This window comes from Mustela nivalis (assembly GCF_964662115.1).
Source record: "Mustela nivalis genome assembly, chromosome: 16".
In the NCBI taxonomy this organism is placed as follows: Eukaryota; Metazoa; Chordata; class Mammalia; order Carnivora; family Mustelidae; genus Mustela; species Mustela nivalis.
In genome coordinates this window covers 19437216-19456183 of record NC_139035.1, presented here as the reverse complement: position 1 = coordinate 19456183, position 18968 = coordinate 19437216, and the positions used below count along the sequence as shown (strand labels likewise).

Below are 18968 nucleotides of genomic sequence, written 5' to 3'. Positions count from 1 at the left end.
CTCCATGCAACTTGGTCCACAGACGGGATGTGGAATTGCAGGCTTGGCCTCTGTCACTCTAGAAGACGTTTCGCTGAGAAGGAATATTCCAGGGCCTCTCACTGACCTCTCCGCCTGCACTTGGCATCCGCAGAGCGGCTTGTTAAAGGGACACACTGATGAGCACAAGTTCCACAATCTGGTTGTAATAGCCGTGAAACTACAGAGCTAGACGTTGGGTTTTCTCAGCCCCGAGCTGCTTCAATTTGCCCTCGAGAACAAAAGTGCTGCCTTCTCGTCACTGTAGGCTACCAGCGACGGGGCCCGGCACCCCCACCCAGAGCTCACCTTCATCAGAAGTTCCCGGCTGGTCAAATGGTTATTATGGTCTGAGAAGATATCTGAAAGTTCCTCAAACATCAGCATCCGGTCCCTGGGAGAGAGATGAAGAAAATACTCACACGGAGTCAGTGAAAGGCCCACATCTTTGGCTGTGCTGCCTTCCGTTACCTGTGGCTACAGAGGAACTGGACTCATCTCAGGAGCAGAGAGGAAGCCAACGACTTTTCATGCTGGCTGGCTTTGGTTTTGTTTGTTTTGTTTTTTAAAAGGTACACATGGTCACCTATGTGAAAGGGGGGGTGCTCCTAACCACAGATGTTATAATCATAAATAAAGAGAGTTAAATTGGGGCATCAAGTTGTTCAACTGGGACATGTTCTATTTAAAAAAAAAAAAAGTCTGTCTTAGCAATGCCCACACAGAGCCCCGTGGGTTCTGAGAAATCCTACTGGCCAGCCCCCTCATCTAGGGATGAAGATGCCAGGGTCAGAGATTTGCTGACGTTTCCATCACTAAGCGCTGAGCACGGCAGGTGTAGAAGCCAAACTTTCTGAGTCACAGGCCAGTATTCTCAAATTGGAGACCGAGTAGATGGAAGCAGAATGAGCTCTGGTCAGGGGACAGGGTTCAAATCCCATGTTCAAATCCCAAACACCAGGGCTCTTGGGCCCACTGCTTAACGGTCCTGAGCTTCCATTTTTCTTGCCTATACAAGGAACATATTAAGAGTCCCCTTGAGGGACCACTGTGAAGGTTAGCAGGATCATCTACCTAAAGCGCCTACTCTGCCCTGTCCCTTCTGGGGCTCCTGTCCCTCTCCACCGGCCTCAGGCTTTTCTCTCCAGCCTCCCAGGGTTGCTGAGTGGCGGACTCTGGAGGCAGAGAATTAATGGGGCCAAATCATTCCAGAGGCAGCACGTCATGATCACGGGAAAGCCATTATTAACTTGTTTTACCATGAGGGTAATATTATTGTAATACAGAAAACCAGTAAAGCTATTTGTATTTTGGGAAAAATAATTTAGAACTTAATTATATGTGGGCCTAAATAAAGAGAATAAACAGACGTCTTCTCTCTGCACTGAAAGTGATTAGCATTAGGGAAAGTGATCACCAAATAAGGCATCCTAACCTGTCCCTGAATTTAGCAATGAAAACTATGGAAAACTGATATGAAAGCGTTTCCTCATGACCCCTGTGCAGCATCTCTGCTAAAACATGAACCGACCAGCTAAGAAAAGAACCAGACACCCACATGGTACAGAAGCAGACTCTGAGGTTTGTTTTGAGGTGGAATCATTTAAAAAGCCAGCTGGAAGAATGGGACTCAGAGGGCGACCAAGAGATTAAGACACAACTCCATTAATTTTTTTTTCACTAGTGTTCTAACCTCAAACGAGCTGTGGAAGAAATCTTTGGCCGGTTAGGTGACTTTCCACGGTGTGCTACCTATCCCCCACCAAAGACAGAGAGGATAGCCTTACGCTGCCAAAAGAGGAGGCAGCCTCGAGCAACCCCTGCTTTTTGTTTTTGATCCCATGACCAGGGAGCACCGCGGAGGGGAAGGAGAAGGTCTGCGCTACTGAGGATGAGAACTCTGTATGCATCTGATTGCCCCCTAGCATGTTACCAAGGCCTATCATCTCGTGATTTTATATGGCCCCTCTCTTTCGTCAGATTTAGATGCAGGAAAACCAATCAACTAATCTCTCCTTCACATACAAGGTCAGCTGGGTTATTCAAGCTGATGAAGAGGAGGAAGATCAAAAAACTTGCATCAGACTGTGGAAAGCCTCTCTGCCAGGTTTTCTCCTGGTAGATAACGGTGTTGTCAGCACAGCACGAGCTTTGGAGGCTCCCAGTGGCTGTAGCTTCTATGGCTCTGTAACACCAGGCATTACGATCAGCTACTTCAGTTTTTGTCTACTGACTCATCAAAGCCTTGTGTAATAAATAATTTGACTTCCCCCGAGTCTCCTTTCTTCTGATTGAGAATAGGAGTCCACTGGTCTGTATGAGTACTCTGCCGCTCGTTTCTCAGCATAAATTGAGGAAATTCTGGTGTACCAATCTGAGTCTCTTGCAAGTTTGGATAGTGTTGGTCCCTTAGGTCTTAATCTGCTCTGAGTGAACCGATGAAACCGAATGCCGCGACCTTCTACTCCTAAGGACTGAAGCCACCAATCCCACAAGGGCAGGCCTGCCTGGGGGACCAGCTGGCGCCCCTCCTGGCTGAAACAGACTATACCACACACGTATAGACTATAAACAGTTTACACATTCTTCCCTGATACAGCCTGACTTCTTGATTAGCTCAACCCCAGCAGACCTGCTGAATGTAAGTGGCCTCGTTAGTAGCCATGACACCTTCCCCAGGTTCTAAATCTGTACTGACAGGAAACCAGAGCTGCCTCCTCATTCACCCTTCCCTCCGCTACAAAAAGCTCTCCGGTCCACAAGGGAAGCTCTGGAAATAGGGGAAGGAAGAGAATAAAATAATAAGGACAAGAAGTTGTTAATTGTTTCAAAGTTTCCACCAAGAAATAGGAAAAACACCATAAAATGAAAACAATATAAAAAAGAAACAATACAAAATGAAAACCAATATAAAATGTGGCCAGTTGATAACTTTGGTCAGGTGCCTAGGAAGGAACACTTGGGGGGGTTTTAATATCACTCAGGTAGCTTCTAGCATGCTGAGACAGAAGGGAACAGAATTGATTCTTGCCAAATGGCAAGAACTAATGTCCCATCTACGCACACGTTCTGACACAGCTCAGGGTTTTGGAATGTGGCCAAGAAATAACCAGAAGTAACAGCAAACTACTACAACTTCATCATTCCACAGACTTACCCCTCGGAATCTGGACCATAAGCACATCCTTAAAATCCTCCCCGAAGCCAATAACCTCCGCTCGAGCACATTTTGCCTGATGTGCCTTGACTCCTGCAGTGGCCCCGCCTAAAACTTACTAATGATTCCGTGTAACACGTGCTCTGCCTGGGACACACAGAGGCTTTCAAATATGTTTCTCTAGTTACATAATATGAGCTTTGACGGTGAGGACCCGTACCCTTGATACAGCGACCAGTCACCCCAGCCAAAGAAAGCAGAGCAGGACACTTGGGAACTTACTTGGGGACGGCGGCCCAGGTCTTTTTTAACCTATAGATGGAATTGGACTGCAGTGCAGAAATGATGGCCCTCAAGGAGGAAAAATTCTTCAGGATCCTACATTCCTGTGCGGAGAGTGATTAGAACATAAAAGGCATTTAAATATCACTAATACAGTGAGTTGGTGGTTTCCTGTTTTAGAGGTATCACAGCTGCTATGAATTCTTACCACTAAATAGGCAGCTGTATAAATACTGAACATCAAAAAGTGGCTCCTTACTCCCACCCCAGTCACCGAAACACTTTATAGGTTTTGGCAGCATGCGCTTGTTTTTCTCCCTTTAATATATTTTTCGCGTTGTTGTTACAGTTTTATGGTTTCCAGCTTTCCCAGTAAAAACAACGAATGGAGGGGAGGCTGCAGGGCTGTGCTCGGGAACACAAGCTTGCTTCTGCGGAAAGCACACAGATGCCCTGAAAACACATGTGGAAGATCACGATCTCCTTCAGACACACCAAAGGGAGCTGGGCAGCAGCCTCCGTGAGCTCAGGTGGTATTAAACATCTCACGGCCAAACCCTGCCCAGAGAAGTGTATACAACTTGGCAATAAAAATTCACCACCAGTTGAACTTTGGCTTTTATGCTCTTTGCCAAGTGGGAATATTTTTATACACATTCATTTGGTTTCAAATTGGCTTGGGCCGTGATCATAAACATTCAGAAACACCTTGGTTCCTTCGGTGTTTCCAAAATAACTTGGGCTTTCGAAATGAAATTCGCCTTGGCAGCATTTGAAAACAAAACAGAAAGAGAACAGGAACTATTCTGGATGGCATTTTCTGGGTAAGGAGAGAGGCTCTGTGATCCTGAAACCCAAGCTACTGCATGGAGTCTGCATCTGTGGCCTTGGCAGTGGGTGACCAGCAGGGACCGCAGAACCGTAAGGGAGAGAGTCCCAGTCTTGGCAACACGGGGAGAGTGGGCTATGCCCTACGTCAAGGGAGATGCTTCCATGTAGAGGCACTGGGGTGTGTAATCTACCCACGGAGGACCCTGTGCGAGCCCGGGTTTGGCTCTGTGCAGAGCGTCGGAAGCAAAAGACCCCAGGGTGGTTGGACATAAAGGCACATTGCTTCGAAGGTCATTTCATGAAGTCATGCTAATCCTGAATAAGAAGGGAAAACAGCCTTCTCCGACTTAGCTTGCCAAATCTGGCTACTTAAAACTATGCCAAACAAACAAACCAACCTCCAAACATTTTTTTTCTTAGAGTCAGTGCCAAAGTATTTTACAAAAGTCATGCCCACTCTTTTTAAATGTCTCAATGCCCTCCCCTTATGTGAAAAGAAAGTGTGAGCGAGCGAGCGAGAGGGAGAGAAAGCCCTCTGAAATACGGTCAGTCTGGAAACCCAAGTCCACAAGAGCACGGTTCAACAAAGGTTCAGAATCCAAAAGTCATGTTCCAAAAGTCAAGAAACTTGCAATAAATAAAGGAACTCGGGCACAGATACTTCATGCAAATTGCAATGGACATATGGAACACATTATCCAGAAAGAGGCTTCAGTTATGGGTTTAGAGAAGAGACATTTGGCCCCATTTCTAGAAAGGGAGGTATCTTCCAGGAGATGCAAAAGTAAAACACAAACACAGCAGCCAAGCCAGTCCAAGAAAATATGATCACATTAGGTCACAAATACTTTCTGTATAAAATTATTATCGTTTTTCCAATATCCTCTCGATAGAAATTAACTGTGATTAATGCAGGAAAAGTAAAATAAATCTTGGCAGGAAACCACTTAAGAGTTTCATTATTTTATTAAATTACTCCACACAATTTCAAGGGACACAACATGCTCAGTATTAGGAAACTACATTGCCAAGAGCAAGGACCCCTGACTTCTAAGCATGTGCTATGGGATTTGGAAGAGACCTCAAATTGTTCAACTTGTATTTCTTATTATCACATAAATGCACAGTTTATATTTAATTTGGACCAAAAGTCATTGTTTGAACCACACTGTCAAACACACAGATGCTGTATTCTCACTATAGATTTTCTAAGCAGTTGAATGGATTAAAGGATATAGCATTTATGGCAAAAAATATATATTTTCTTATCATCTTAAGAAGACAGAAATTCCATGCTCTGCTCCACTCTATCAGAACTTCTTCTTTAGCTCTTGAGAAATAGCTCAATTCAGAATAGGAGAAACCGACGTTGTAAGATACTGTTTTCCTTCCTTTTTCATATACTAAAACATCTGTGGTAACAGACCACCTAAAAATTCAAAATGAGGCAAATTCCATAGCACAATCAGGGCCCTGCTCTTTAATCAAAGATAACAAAAGAGAATGTTAAAGAGAAGGGGAGAGGGAGAGACAGAGAGGAGAGAGTGCGTGTGAAAATTTAAGCATTATGCCCTAAACATGAAGGCTTAATGAAAGAATTACATATTAGCATAGAAAGCAAAATGGGTTTTGGTGGAGGGCTGACCCATATAACCCAGAACACTAATAAGATATTTACATAATACTTGTGTTTCAAAGTCGTTGTTAATTGCATAGCTCTTGCTGATGTAACTTCTGCCTACCAAAAAAACCAAAAAACAAAAACAACACAACTTGTCCAATCTTCAAATACCAAAAACTCTATCTAGTATTCGAAGCTAAATCCAAATGTCACCCCATCTGTGAAGCCTTCCTTGATCCCTCCAGCCAGAAGCGAGTTCTCCCTCCTCCACAACCATAGCTTATCTCATAGGGCCCCATTCCTCTTCTGCCTCGGCTGAGATCATTCCAGGCTATCTTAGCTTCCTTGTTTGACTACGGGCTCCTGTAAGACCACATTAATTGTGCTTATCCTAATGATGTCCTCAAAGTACATAAAACTGTAGCTCACGTGCACTTAAGAGCTCATGAAATACCTGGTGACCAAGGGAATACCGTTCACCTCTTCCGGATCATGAAGATACTGATAAGCGAAGGTCATACGGCATACAAGCAGCTGACCCAAGAGACCAGACTGACACTCAGCAGAATGTAACTCAGGCCTAAATAAACTCTGTCCGTCCGACTTCAGACAGAAGGCTCTCCTGAAAAGTCCCAGATTAATGTGAAATCTGTACATCTCAGTCCTTTGGAAAAGAGATTCAGGATTCTGAGAACATGCCAGCTCTTTCTATCGATAGAAGATGTCATGCTTCAGGGTTCTGGAAGGATGCTTTAGGTAGGTAATCGTTCTGCATTGAAGAGTAGTCTGTCTGGGGTGCCTGGGTGGCTCAGTGGGTTAAAGCCTCTGCCTTCGGCTCAGGTCATGATCCCAGGGTGCTGGTATCGAGCCCTGCATCGGGCTCTCTGCTCCATGGAGAGCCTGCTTCCTCCTCCCTCTCTGCCTCCCTCTCTGTCTACTTGTGATCTCTGTCTGTCAAATAAATAAATAAAATCTTTAAAAAAAAAAAAAAAGAGTAGTCTGTCTGACACTTACTTAGACTCTCAAGTTCTATTTACTGAACATGGGCAGAACTGACAGTTGGTGAAAATAAGGGGAAAAGCAGATGGTAGTCTTACCCTGGAGACACAGCAATGAGCAGTCCCCTGAGAAGAAGGAAGTGTGCAAGGGACCAATTTTCTTTAAAGAGGAAAAATAAGCTCCTAAGTTAAGAAAGGCAATTTTTCTCCTTACTTTGGAGGAACAGTAACAGCAACAAAAACCCAAGAGTCCCTTGCAAATGGTCATTTGGCTGCCTTGCAATCGAACGCGTAGACCCCTTTCAACACAGAGATGGAGTAGTCTCCGACATCTACTAAATACAAAGAATATTTTTAAAAAGACAATTACGTGAGCAATGTTAATCCACTTCTCGATGACTTTGGCTCGCTGCTGAGTTTTGAGTTCTTTGCCCCCCAGGACGGTGCTGGCAACGCACTTGGTGAGCGTGTTAAACTGAGAGATGGTAGCGCGGATTGTAGGAGCCAAATGTTTGTTTTCCTTCTTATCCCGTCGAGACCAGATGCAGCCCAGGCAGTGGTGAGGCACTACTTTCTTGAACAGTTGCTAGAACAAAAGAGAAACTGATTTTAAGGACCACACAGACATTTCATTTGGCAAAGCACATCATCTGGGTCATCAGTGAATTGGACAAACCACCTTTTCCCATTTGACTTGCCTCGTTGTGTCCACTTCAATGGACAAAAGTTAATAATTAATATGTTAACTGGACATGTTCCTTCTAAATCTGCTCAACTGCACAAACGGAACACGATGATCGAACGAGAGTTTTAAATGACGGGCCACATTTTGACTTCTCTATTTCAAAAGACAGGTACAAATCTATACTAGCGGTGGAGAGGGTTTTGACCTCAAAATCCTATCAAGGGTATTATTCTGGGCACTCACAATCATGAACAGGGCACAATGCATATGGACGCCCAGTGACTACGTGACAAGTGATCCAAAGAAGGACAGGGCATGTGGCATTATCATCAATGCGTTCTACAGGATTTCTAAAATGAAGAATGTACACATGTGAAAGGAAATACCATTCAACGTCACAGAGTAAAAGGAAGAAAGGAAGTGACAGCCTGGTTTCTAGGTCTTTGCCTAAAAGTCATCACCAATGAGGTTTCCTAACTTTCTCTGATGCTGTCAATTGTGGAACAAAATCAAAGCAAATTCGTTGGCCAAATCAGATTCTTATCTGTATGACAATTAGATACAAGGGTTTGTATGAAAGAGAGAACACCAGGATTTACTCTACATAGACTCTCGGATTTGTTTCTGACAGTTTATTTGCATGCTCCCTACACAGAAACTCCATCACGTTTTCTTTCCCTACACAGAAACTCCATCACTGCTTTCTTCAAAGTGCTAAGTGTCAAAGAGCTAAAACCATCATGATAATTTGTAACAGCCCTCTTTTCTTCAACTGATATTTACCAGCTAACATTGCACTAAGACATGTGACCGATGTCATCAACTATGAACGTCTAACAAACATATTCAAACTTCAAAGGTATGGGAACCACACACAGACATGAACTGCCAGACAGAGCCACATGTGGATTCAGCAAACTTATTTTCTCCTAATTTATACTTAGGCCACTTTACCATCCTTCAGATAAACAGTTCAGATCTTGAAATATTTATGAGTCTGGAGGGAGAGAAATACCCATGGAACAGGGTGGATTTTGTTTCACGAGAATTAGAATTCTTATTTCCCTCTGTGTATCGAGTACCAAGGAGAAAACACCTTCACCCAGAATTGCAAGTAGAGCTTGGGCCTGAATTATTCAGATGATCGATTCAAGTCACATCTTCACTCTGCATTTACAGGCATGGCCTCTCTCAAGGATCACAAAAGACTTAAATCACATTACCCCACTGGCCTCCCCAGGCCACCAGTACTGTCTGTCAGTCCCCACATTTTAAGCAGAAGCCCGTCTGGGGCACCAAGAGAACACATACTGCATCCATATAGGTCAGCTGCTCTGCCACGAGATCTTCTGGGAAGCTCGTGAATTCTGCAGGCCCTCCAACTTCCAGTTCCTCTTCCTCCTCCAGGCTGAAGAAGATGGTGCTGGGAAACCCATCTGTTCACAGATGGGAAGAAGAAAAAATTAGTATTTTGGTGCCACTGTTTATGACCTTGTTAGTACAGTCAAACTGCATTTCCTGCATTTAGAAAAAAGAGGGCTAATTCTTCAGAAAACCCACAGGGAGAGCTGCTAAGCACAGTGAATCCGGGTGAAATGGAGGTCTGCTTACTCTCTGTTTGTAGATTCTTTATTAAGTTCAGAGGCCTCATGTTATGCCTTTGATAAACCAGATTCTTAGGCCCAGGACATAGCCAGATTAGGCAAAGTCTAGAGAAGCAAAGTTGGGCTACATTCTGGGGGTTTCCTCTCATCTTGGGCTCTCTCATACCCTCCCCTCAGCTTAAGGACCCATCAAGCCACTTCCTAAGTCCCAACTGTGCCATTCATAATCACTGGCCATTTATAACAAGAAGCCTGGAAGGACGGGGCATGAAAGCAGGCCAGGCTATGGGAAGTAGAACGGGCCGTGCCGATTTCAGAAATGCTGATGAAGTCCCCAGAATTCTAAGAAAGTTGTTAGAATTCTCAAGATGTTTGGAGCAGCTTTCACTCTCCTACCTAAAGTTAAGGATGTGTGAAGTAGAATAGCCTGAAACTAAATTCACCTGAGCCCTATGACCAATAAGATGCACAATTAGCCAATTACACAGGACATAGACTGAAGAACTGAGAAAAAAAAAATCACTATAATAACTGCTAGGATTCCAAACCAAAAGCTGAAGGACTCAGCCCACGGACTAGGAACTCCAGGCTCCATTCTGAAAGACTGTGGAAATGGATGACGTTGAACCTGAACCCGAGCTTCCCTTCCTTGGAACCTTTCCCAATTCCCGGGTTGTTTTCCAACCTCATCCCCTATCTCATCCCCTTCACACTCCTTGTTCGCCAAAAAAAGAAAGAAAGAAAAGAAAAAAAAAAGCGCAAAAAACCTAGCTGCATTCAGTTATATCTTGGCAGAAATGTAAATCAGTGTGTTACTACTCCCCTAGGATGTTTACATTTTAAGCTTTTTCTCTTTTTCTTTATAGAGTAAGACTTTGACGTATCTTGGGATGGCCTTTTCTTCTTGGTTTTCCAGGGGGAAAGGGGTGCTGACAGTGACCGTACATCATCCCCCATCAGAACACCACAGGGGTGCTTGCCAACTCCAGCATCAGGCATGGGATTTAAGGATGCCCCCACACACAGTCCCCTCCCCACCATGGCTGAGCTAAAGGTATTGATGCCAGTGGGCTTGGGTTATGACTGGAGAAGGCAGGAGGGAGTCGCTGCCTGCCTCTGGAGTCTAAAGCACAAGCAGGCACAAGCTAAAGAAGCTAAAACCCTATGACTTCACCACTCTGCCTCCACACAGCTCTGGGGGTACTCTCTGATTCAGCGGTGGAAGAAATCTGAAATCCCAAATATTCACAATGGGCCGCCCATCCCTCTTGCTAGCTGCTGTCTGCTCTGTCCCAGTGGCTCTGGAATGCAGAGGTTTGACCCACTTCAGCCCAAGAGGATGTGTGGTAAGGTCAGATCCTCTCATCCACCCAACGAACGCTCCCAGTGACCTATATGTGTCCGGGATGTGCCTGTGGGTGAAGATTATGTTGTCCTTTCTCTCTGGGCCCGAGGCCACGCCTTCACTGTTTCTGCTTTTGGCTCTCTTCCAGAGGTAAGGAAGTAAAAACTCCGAGCACAATTTTACTACTCGAAAACAAGGTAGGCGAACTTTTGCTTTCGCCAGCATGAAACTGGGCAAAATGTGCCCCAAAGAACCAAGCTCCTGAAACCCCTTTTCACAAACGACCCCTGGACTTAATAAACAAAGTTTAGAGCTTTCTTGATTAAAATTTTCCAAACTCAGGACAAACTCATTTGTGAGCATTGCCTGAAAGCCTCTCCAAAGTCAGGCACTTCCCTCTCCCCTGCCTCAGCCAAACGCGCTCTGCCTTCCAGTCGCTGGGTCGGAAACAATGAACGACTGGTCCCACCGGTTCCCCAATTAGGCCCGGAGCCAGGGGCAGCCCCAGTGGGGAGAGCTGGGCTCTCTCACAGCATTTTCCACTCCGGCTCAAAGACAGGCAGGGAGGCCCTGAAGGGAGCGGAGGTCCGGCAGCTGGAGCAGAGCCCCTGGTATTCCAACATTCCCGGCGGATGAAGTCATCTGAGATACAGAGTACTCGGCAGTCGGCTTCTCATGATGTGATTGCATTTTCCCCCTGCTCGGATCCCCCAAATGAGAAACAATTCCACAGGTACTGCTGGGAATGGAAGGTTATTTTCTTTGGCACCGATGCAGCTTCCCTTATCGGTCGTGAGGAACCGCTTCCTTTCCCTCACCGAGGAAATCGGGTGTCACTTCAGGGAAATGCCTGTCAAAAGCTCCAAGTGGGTCAGCTGCCATGGCAACCAACACCCAGCAGGCCAGCGAGGGGAATAAATCGTCAGGCTGAAAGCCTGTCCTAACCTCGCTCTGACTTTCTTCAAAGATAATGTCAAGCGGCCCACGACCCGCAGTGGTGGCCCTTCCTTTGTCCTTGGAACCAGGCAGTCAGTTCCTCCAATAGGAAAAAACAGCCACAGAAACTTCCTCTGAGGAGGCCATCAGCGATGCTCAGTGACGGCAATGTCTTCCAGCTTGACAGAGAAACACCTTTTCGGGCCTTTTTGAGCTCTTCTGAGGGCAGGAGCACAACCAGATTTCATTCTTTGCCTGCTGAATGGGGTGGCTGTGAGGGGTTTCCATTAATTAGCTGGGGAGCCAGGAGGCAGAGAATAAAAAGCAAAATCAAGTTCAGCGTGGGACATGTTGACAAGAGAAGGTAAAAAGATCCTCTTTATGGTATTAGGAGAAACCCAAGGAAATCACTTTGCTTCTCAGAGCCAGCTTCCTCTTCTATAAAAGGAGAGCACCAGACTAGGTGGTCTTGAAAATCTCCTTCTTGGCTCTAAAAGTCTGAGGCTCTGTAATTAGCACTTTGGTAAACTTTAGAATTTTTACCCACCGCCAATTCCCCAGCAACTCGTCTCTGTGAGACAAACTGAGGTCATTCATCAAGTACAGGGAAAACAGCGTGGGGTGCCTGGGTGGCTCAGTTCGTTAAACCTCCGACTCTTGGTTTTGGCTCAGGTCGTGATCTCAGGGTCATGAAATCGAGCCCCACATCAGGCTCTGCGCTCAGTGAGGAGTCTGCTTGAGATTCTCTCTCCCTCTCCCCCTTCCTCCTGCATTCTCTCTCTCCCTCTCTTTTTCTCTCAAACAACTAAATAAAGCCTCAAAAAAAAAAAAAAATAAAGAGAACCTATCTTCAACACGGAGGCTGCAGAATCAGAATCTAGCTTGGTTCTCTGGAACCAAGCAAGTACTCACTGTCAGTTTCCACTTCTTGCTTCTGAAACTGTTCAAGAAGATTTTGTGCTCTTCTCTCTGGATCAGAGCCGGGCATCATGCGTTTGAGATAATCCAGCAGTTTCTGTAAGCAAGGGAAGTGCGGGGGCTCCCGGAAGTCCTCTGCGCACTGGTCAAGCCAGGCCCTCAGGATGGAGGCGATGGCACTGAGAAAGAGAAAGGGACAGTCACTTCACCCACCTTTGGGCTATGGGGACTCCAAACAGGGCCTGGATACTGTGGCCTCACCCAGAAACACCCCATGGGACTTGGGGTCAACAGAGAATTCACTGGCAATGTCAATGAAGTTAAAGCACTAGAAAACAAGCCGGTTCCATTTTTATTGTTTTAAGTGGCCCGGTAAGTTCCAAAAAGACAAAGGACCATCAAATTATCAACTTTGGAAAACACTGCACTGGGTGGGGGTGGGGGGACATGTGGAAGAAGATTTAGTGAGTCCTGAAGGGACTTCAAAGCAATCTGTGAGAGTGAGATTATGTGTTTCCAATTCTGGATTCACTCAAGTCAGTGACCACAAAATCAACCGGACTAACATTTTAGGAAATCACTGAGTGACAATGGGCCTGAAATCTGTCTACTGACAGGAAGTGCCTACGTTGGGAAAAGATAAAAGCAACTTATTTAATTTTACAAAGATTCCCAGGATTTCAGTCTAAGTGCCAAAAAAACATCCTCCTCAAATTATCTTTTTGCTTCTCAAATTACAAGAGGAGACTATAGGAGAAACAGTCCCTATTGGGGGGGGGGGGTCTCCAAAAGGTAAGGGAGAAAATGTGGAGATGCACAGACCCCATGAAGGTGATTCCCTCTGATGGCTCATTGGGGTCTGTGTCAGATGAGACAAGGGCCGGGGCACGACGAGCCAGGGCCATCCCCCCCCCCCACCACTCCCGCCCCGCCGCGCTACCAACAACATGGGTATGCTGTCTTTATGTGAGGGGCAGCCCCTCATCCAGGGGAACAGACAAACAACTGACTGGCAAAAAGGATAAAAGTCTTGAGTGCTGTGACTCTACGTTTCATCTTTAAAGAGGACGTGCTGGGCTGTGTAAGACGCAAACACAGTACTTTGCCTCTGTGCTGACTAGCCGCCCCCACTGCTAAGGTGAATGCACTGACAATGGCTGCAGGTGACAGGGGCTAGAAATTAACCCAGGTGTTACTGACAGTGACAGGACACCTCCTTTTAGCTGAAGACCCTATGTTGGCACCTTTCTAAATGATCACTTAAGCATACTTCAAACAAACTATTTACTTAGTTAACAAACTATAAAGAGACCACGAGGTGATATTATCCAAGTACGTGGGCCTGCAGGTCGGGTTTTTGCGGGCGTGTCTAAATTCCACACGTCCCAGTTTCCCACCATGGAGTTCGACAACCATCCAGGCATATGTACAGCTAAAGCCAATTCAATGCTCCACTTCTGGAAGTCGAGTGCCAAGAGAAGAAAAATAAATTTACTAACTGTCTTCACTGCTATGGATAGTGTCACTTTACTAACGAGGACATGAAGGTGTCTGGAAGCGTAATAGTCACATGTGTACATCGGAAGCAGGGGACATAAAGCCATCAAATAAATGCTGGAATTTAAAGCCACAGAAATGATTAAAATACGCTCTTAATCTTTAGTCCAGATTAAATAAGAAGCCAAACAAAAGTTTCCCTCCCTTCCAAAAAGTTCGAAGAAATTAATATGGGCTCTGGGATTAAAGGAAAACCCAAGTAAATGAAAACCACTTCTAGTCAGTGGACCTGCGATCCCTGGTTTGCCTGTTGCTTTATCTGTTACGTATCCATGCTTGTGTCCCCTCGCCATTCACCCAGTGAAATCCTCATCACCCTCCCCCCAAAAATTGATGGACTTCTCCTTTCTGAGAGCCCACACAAAGCATTCATTATTTCTCTTCACAAAGGATGAATATCATGAATTAAAGAAGACAACGAAGTGGCATTCTAATCATTTTTATAAGGAAGGAGACTTTCTTCTATGAATTCCTTCTCTTCCTGACTGGCAAGCACCGAGCCCGGAACCGGGGTAGGCACGCAGCTGCGCACAGCCGGGAGGGCAGGAAAACCTGATCTCTACCTCCATCACATTGATTCTCACAGACACTTCTGTCCTGCTCAAAAGAAGGGTGAATTGATTTCATGAGAAGAACTACTCATTTAATATTTAATACTTCAGGGAGAAGATACTCTTCCAATGATACCGATGGAAGAATAGTCATGGAGGGAAGATAATTCGTATCAATCAATAAAACTAAAAAAGAGCCTCCACCTGAAAAGACCGGCGATGCGATGACCCTAGTGACTCCTCGGTTTCTTAACTTAAAAGAAAACCAAGGCAGAAGTCCAGAATCACAAGTAACAGTCAGACAGGAAAAGATATCAATTCATTGCTTTCTTGGCCTCCCATAATTATTAGTTTTAAAATCACAAAGCTGATTCTTTATTGCAAAAAAGTAAATATTGCAAATATATATAAACTAAAACAACAAAATACCTACATCCTCTTCATTTTAATCCCATTTCCAGGACTATCTATTAACAGTTTGGAGTATATCCTTCTAGACTTTTCTTTTCTTTTTTTTTTTTTTTAAGATTTTATTTATTTATTTGAAAGAGAGGCAGTGAGAGAGAGCATGAGCGAGGAGAAGGTCAGAGGGAGAAGCAGACTCCCCATGGAGCTGGGAGCCCCATGCAGGACTCGATCCCAGGACTCCGGGATCATGACCTGAGCCGAAGGCAGTCGTCCAACCAACTGAGCCACCCAGGCGTCCTATATCCTTCTAGACTTTTCAGTGGATATGTATATATACTTTAATAAATGTACTATGTATTTATAAGCCAACATGGATTTTCTTTTCTCCACTGAATAGGATGAAACAGTATGAAACACCTCACCATTCACTGCCTCGAGATCTACCTGTTTCCCAGAGTTACATGTACTATTCCACGGCATGGGCACATCATCATTAATGTTCGCGTTCTTCTACTAGCATGCACATATTCAAGTTATTTTCATGTTCTCACAATCACAAACGATTACAAAATGTGTATCCTTGTTTACATCTCTGAGTACTTCCATTCCTTCTATGGGACACAGTATTTAGAGCTTGGCCTCATGGAAAGTTGCAGCCTGGAAGGGCTGGGGGAGTTCTAAAGAGGAACTCGAGTCCAGATCAGACTTGCCTTTAGGCGCACATTCCGTCCTCCTCAGTCTGATGTTTTTAATAGCTCTGGTAATCTATTCGTTCTACCCTTTGCGACAGTGCCCACAGCTTACCCTAAGAGGACTTTGGGAGCTCATTACAGACCCAGACACTGACTTGACTTGAAAAAGCATTTTCACAGAAAAGAAGGAATGAAGGGGAGGGGAGAGGGGAGGCAGAAGGAAGAGAAAGAAACTCACAAACAGCACAATAATACCACACGCGGCAGACCCCTGCCCTCCTATCAGCAGGGTGGTTATCAGCATGCCAGGAAGGGAGGTTTTCTGGAAAGGTCTGGACACATGCCCAAAGCTCACAGTAGCTTTATGTTTACCAGTCCTGGGAAGAAACTTCCCGTTCTTGAGAGACTATAAGGCAGATAAAATGTGAAACATTTAAGATTTCAAAAAGGAAAGCAACATCACACAATCATGGCGGCCAACGGGACTGCTGGCCAACGCCTTTCCATCTCACCCCTTGTGGCTCCACCCCTGAGACTGAACTTAGGTCCCAACCAGAATTGATTATTTGGGAAGGAAAGGGAAATCTGGTTTAAGATCATAAATTTACAGAAACGGTGTGACTGGTAAGCTAGAGAGGTTCCTTGGCTCTGCACCAGAACGAGGAAGGAGGCTGAAGGAGAAAAACCAGTTGAGATGGGTCCCAGCTGTGCCACCTGTGAACAAAGGGAGTTGGCTGGGTCCCTCAACTCCACTGACCCCTCCCTGGAGGACAGATGCAGCAACACCTGCCTGCAGCTCCCTGACACTGTTCAGTGCGTTCACCTGACAGCAGGGCAATGCAGACATTTCAAGGTACCTAAAGAGAAACGTGGCTGTGGCAGTCTTAAAACTACTTGCCATAATCACGAGAGGAAGGGACTAAAGGTAAAAGAGCTCAGTGAAAATCAGTCAGCACTCACGGACATCACTCAAAGAATCCTCTACCTAGAACAGAAAGGAAGACTCGGAATCCGCACTGTGGTACAACACATGTGGCCCCAGGCCTGCTGAAAGAAGACAGTCACTGGGAACAGAGCCTGCACTTGTGCACACACGCACACGTGTGCTCACACACACACGAACACACACCCCACCTAAGGCACCCTCCTTGGGACAGATCAACTCAGGGACCCCAAACTCTAATACAAACTGCAAGACGTGCTTCTTGAATGACCTGTGACGACTGAAGAAGTGCTTTCTGAGACCAAGCGGAAAGATCATGACTGCGAACTAATCTAAACTCAGCAAGGAGGAAAGGCAGTACGTGACCTCCTTTTCCGAAGTCATCTTTAATGTATTACAGAGCCACAGCCACACACCCTCGGTCCCAAGGAAGCATGCTGGGTAGGTGGCCAGGGCAGGATCCCAAAAATGACAGCCAACGGGACGACCAGGATTGCTTTTTCTACCCCAGGCCATCCTGGCCACTGTCTGCAACCTACCACAATGGTCTCTAAGGGACAGGAGGACATGCTCAGACATCCATGTGTGGAACTGACAGATACAGTGTCTAAGGCTTCTACTTCTAAGAAAACAGACCCATGGGGAGAATTAATTCACTAATTACACTAACAGTATTTGAGTGCCCTTTGTTTCCATATTCACAAGAACCATGTATATGACGGACGTCACAACAGGGATCCCACAGAAGGATTTAGGAGACAATGTTCAGTGAGATTTTAGGTATAAAAGAGTTACTGGGGTGAAGACTCAGTGGCAACAGCATGAGCAAAGATCCTGAGGTGAGAGAGGGCAAAACAGTTTCAAGGGACACACAGAAGCCCTGTTTAACGAACAGGAAGAGAGGCGAGGAACGCACCACGGTGAGATTTGCTATACTCATCTGACTTCTTAGCCAAACAGAAATCACACTTAATAATACCTGGTTGGAAAACAGGAGACAGATGCCTTCGCTGAGAGGGACAAGGAACCAGTACAGAACTACGAGCTGCCATGGGGGCCTTGAGTGCAGAGTAACTGGGCTGCCCGAGGTAAGTGTCTAGGCTGCCAGGATGCTCGAACCACAGATTTTAAAATACATACAGGGATCTGAATGCACAGGTACTAAATCATATTAAAATCCCATTGTAAAATATTCTACAACTGGTAAAAGGCTTAATTAGAAATTTTCAAAATACGAAGTCATCTCTCCCCTGATGTGTAACCTCCAAGCCAAGAAATAGGACTGTCAGGACAAAATGGGTAACCCTGTCCATTTAGAGCTCTTTTCTCTCCCCAGAAATCGATCTGAGATCATTTTTTTTCAAAGGCAGCAAAATGTTTTTTTTCTATGTTAAGATATTCTCCAAAAACTGGATCTTTTCCTATACAGATAGATGATAAGAAAATCTTTGTGGAGGGTGGGCCTTTGAATTAATGTGGCAGGTGACACTGCCAAGCCCGGAGGGTGAGAGCCAATGCACCTTGCTCTTCAGGGGAAGGAAGCAAAGTGACCTTGACACCGACTCTGAGCTAGACCCCTCCACCTTGTTCTCCTAGTCACGGAGTTTTTCCTTTTCAGAGAAGGCTGCCGGAGCGAGGCTGCCTCGGAGACCCTTGGAAAGATGGTTTCCCTGACAAGAAAGAACAAAGGGAGGCAGAGAGAATCAGTGTCTCTTTTTTTTCTGAAAAAGCCTGGAGAAGATGGAAATACGACTATCTGCTCTTGTCAAGGTCATCTTGCAGTGCTTTCTTTTACATTGTCCGTTGTGCATTTTTTGGTGCAGAGGCTGAGCAGGGATTAGAAGGCTGGGAGGAAAAGTGAGAGAGGAATGCCGAGAGGCTCAGGGAAATCGGTGCAGAGAGGACCAGAATCAGAGCAAAGCAACAGCAAGGACAGAGCACAGAAGCCAGTGATGGGCCAGGAGGCAGTGAAAGGGAAAAAGCTCCGAGGTGAGGAGAGGAGGAGGAGGAAGACCGTGATAGCGAGGACACAGACACACCGAGTACATGTGGGTCGGGAAGTGCCCAGAGGGGAAGGAGATGAGCCCGAAACCAATCACCCAACGTCAGCAGTGTTTACACACCTGTCCTTTATTCCCACACTAGATGCGCGGGCCTTGGCATCTGAAGGCAAATTTACAGAAACTGAAGAGAATTCATCGTGCACAGACCTAACCCCGTATCACCAACCTTAATTGGTGTGCCAGAGTCTGCGCTCCATTAGAAAAGGAAAAGAAACTAAGGGAGCTCTGAAATGCCTGCTTTTTCATGAGCAGCTCAGCCAATGTGGCTGAACAGTCTCTGGAGTGCCCAGCTGGGGCCCTGGTTCTGTGGCTCACTAGCCGCGAGCTAGCCTCTGTATGCCTCAGCTTCCTCACCTGGA

The 18968-nt window shown here is 45.6% G+C and overlaps 1 protein-coding gene across 4 annotated transcripts in view; it reads right to left on the bottom strand.

Moving 5' to 3' along the window:
* The window catches only part of RGL1 (ral guanine nucleotide dissociation stimulator like 1), a 250261-nt gene that overhangs the window by 31799 nt on the left and 199494 nt on the right, over positions 1-18968 (bottom strand). For all 4 annotated transcript variants that reach the window (XM_082702932.1, XM_082702929.1, XM_082702930.1 and 1 more), the window contains 5 exons: positions 12390-12574; positions 8904-9028; positions 7278-7493; positions 3458-3561; positions 328-412 (listed from right to left, as the gene is read on the bottom strand). In XM_082702932.1, the coding sequence (XP_082559058.1) occupies positions 328-412; positions 3458-3561; positions 7278-7493; positions 8904-9028; positions 12390-12574 (715 nt within the window). The remainder of the gene's footprint in view (positions 1-327; positions 413-3457; positions 3562-7277; positions 7494-8903; positions 9029-12389; positions 12575-18968) is intronic.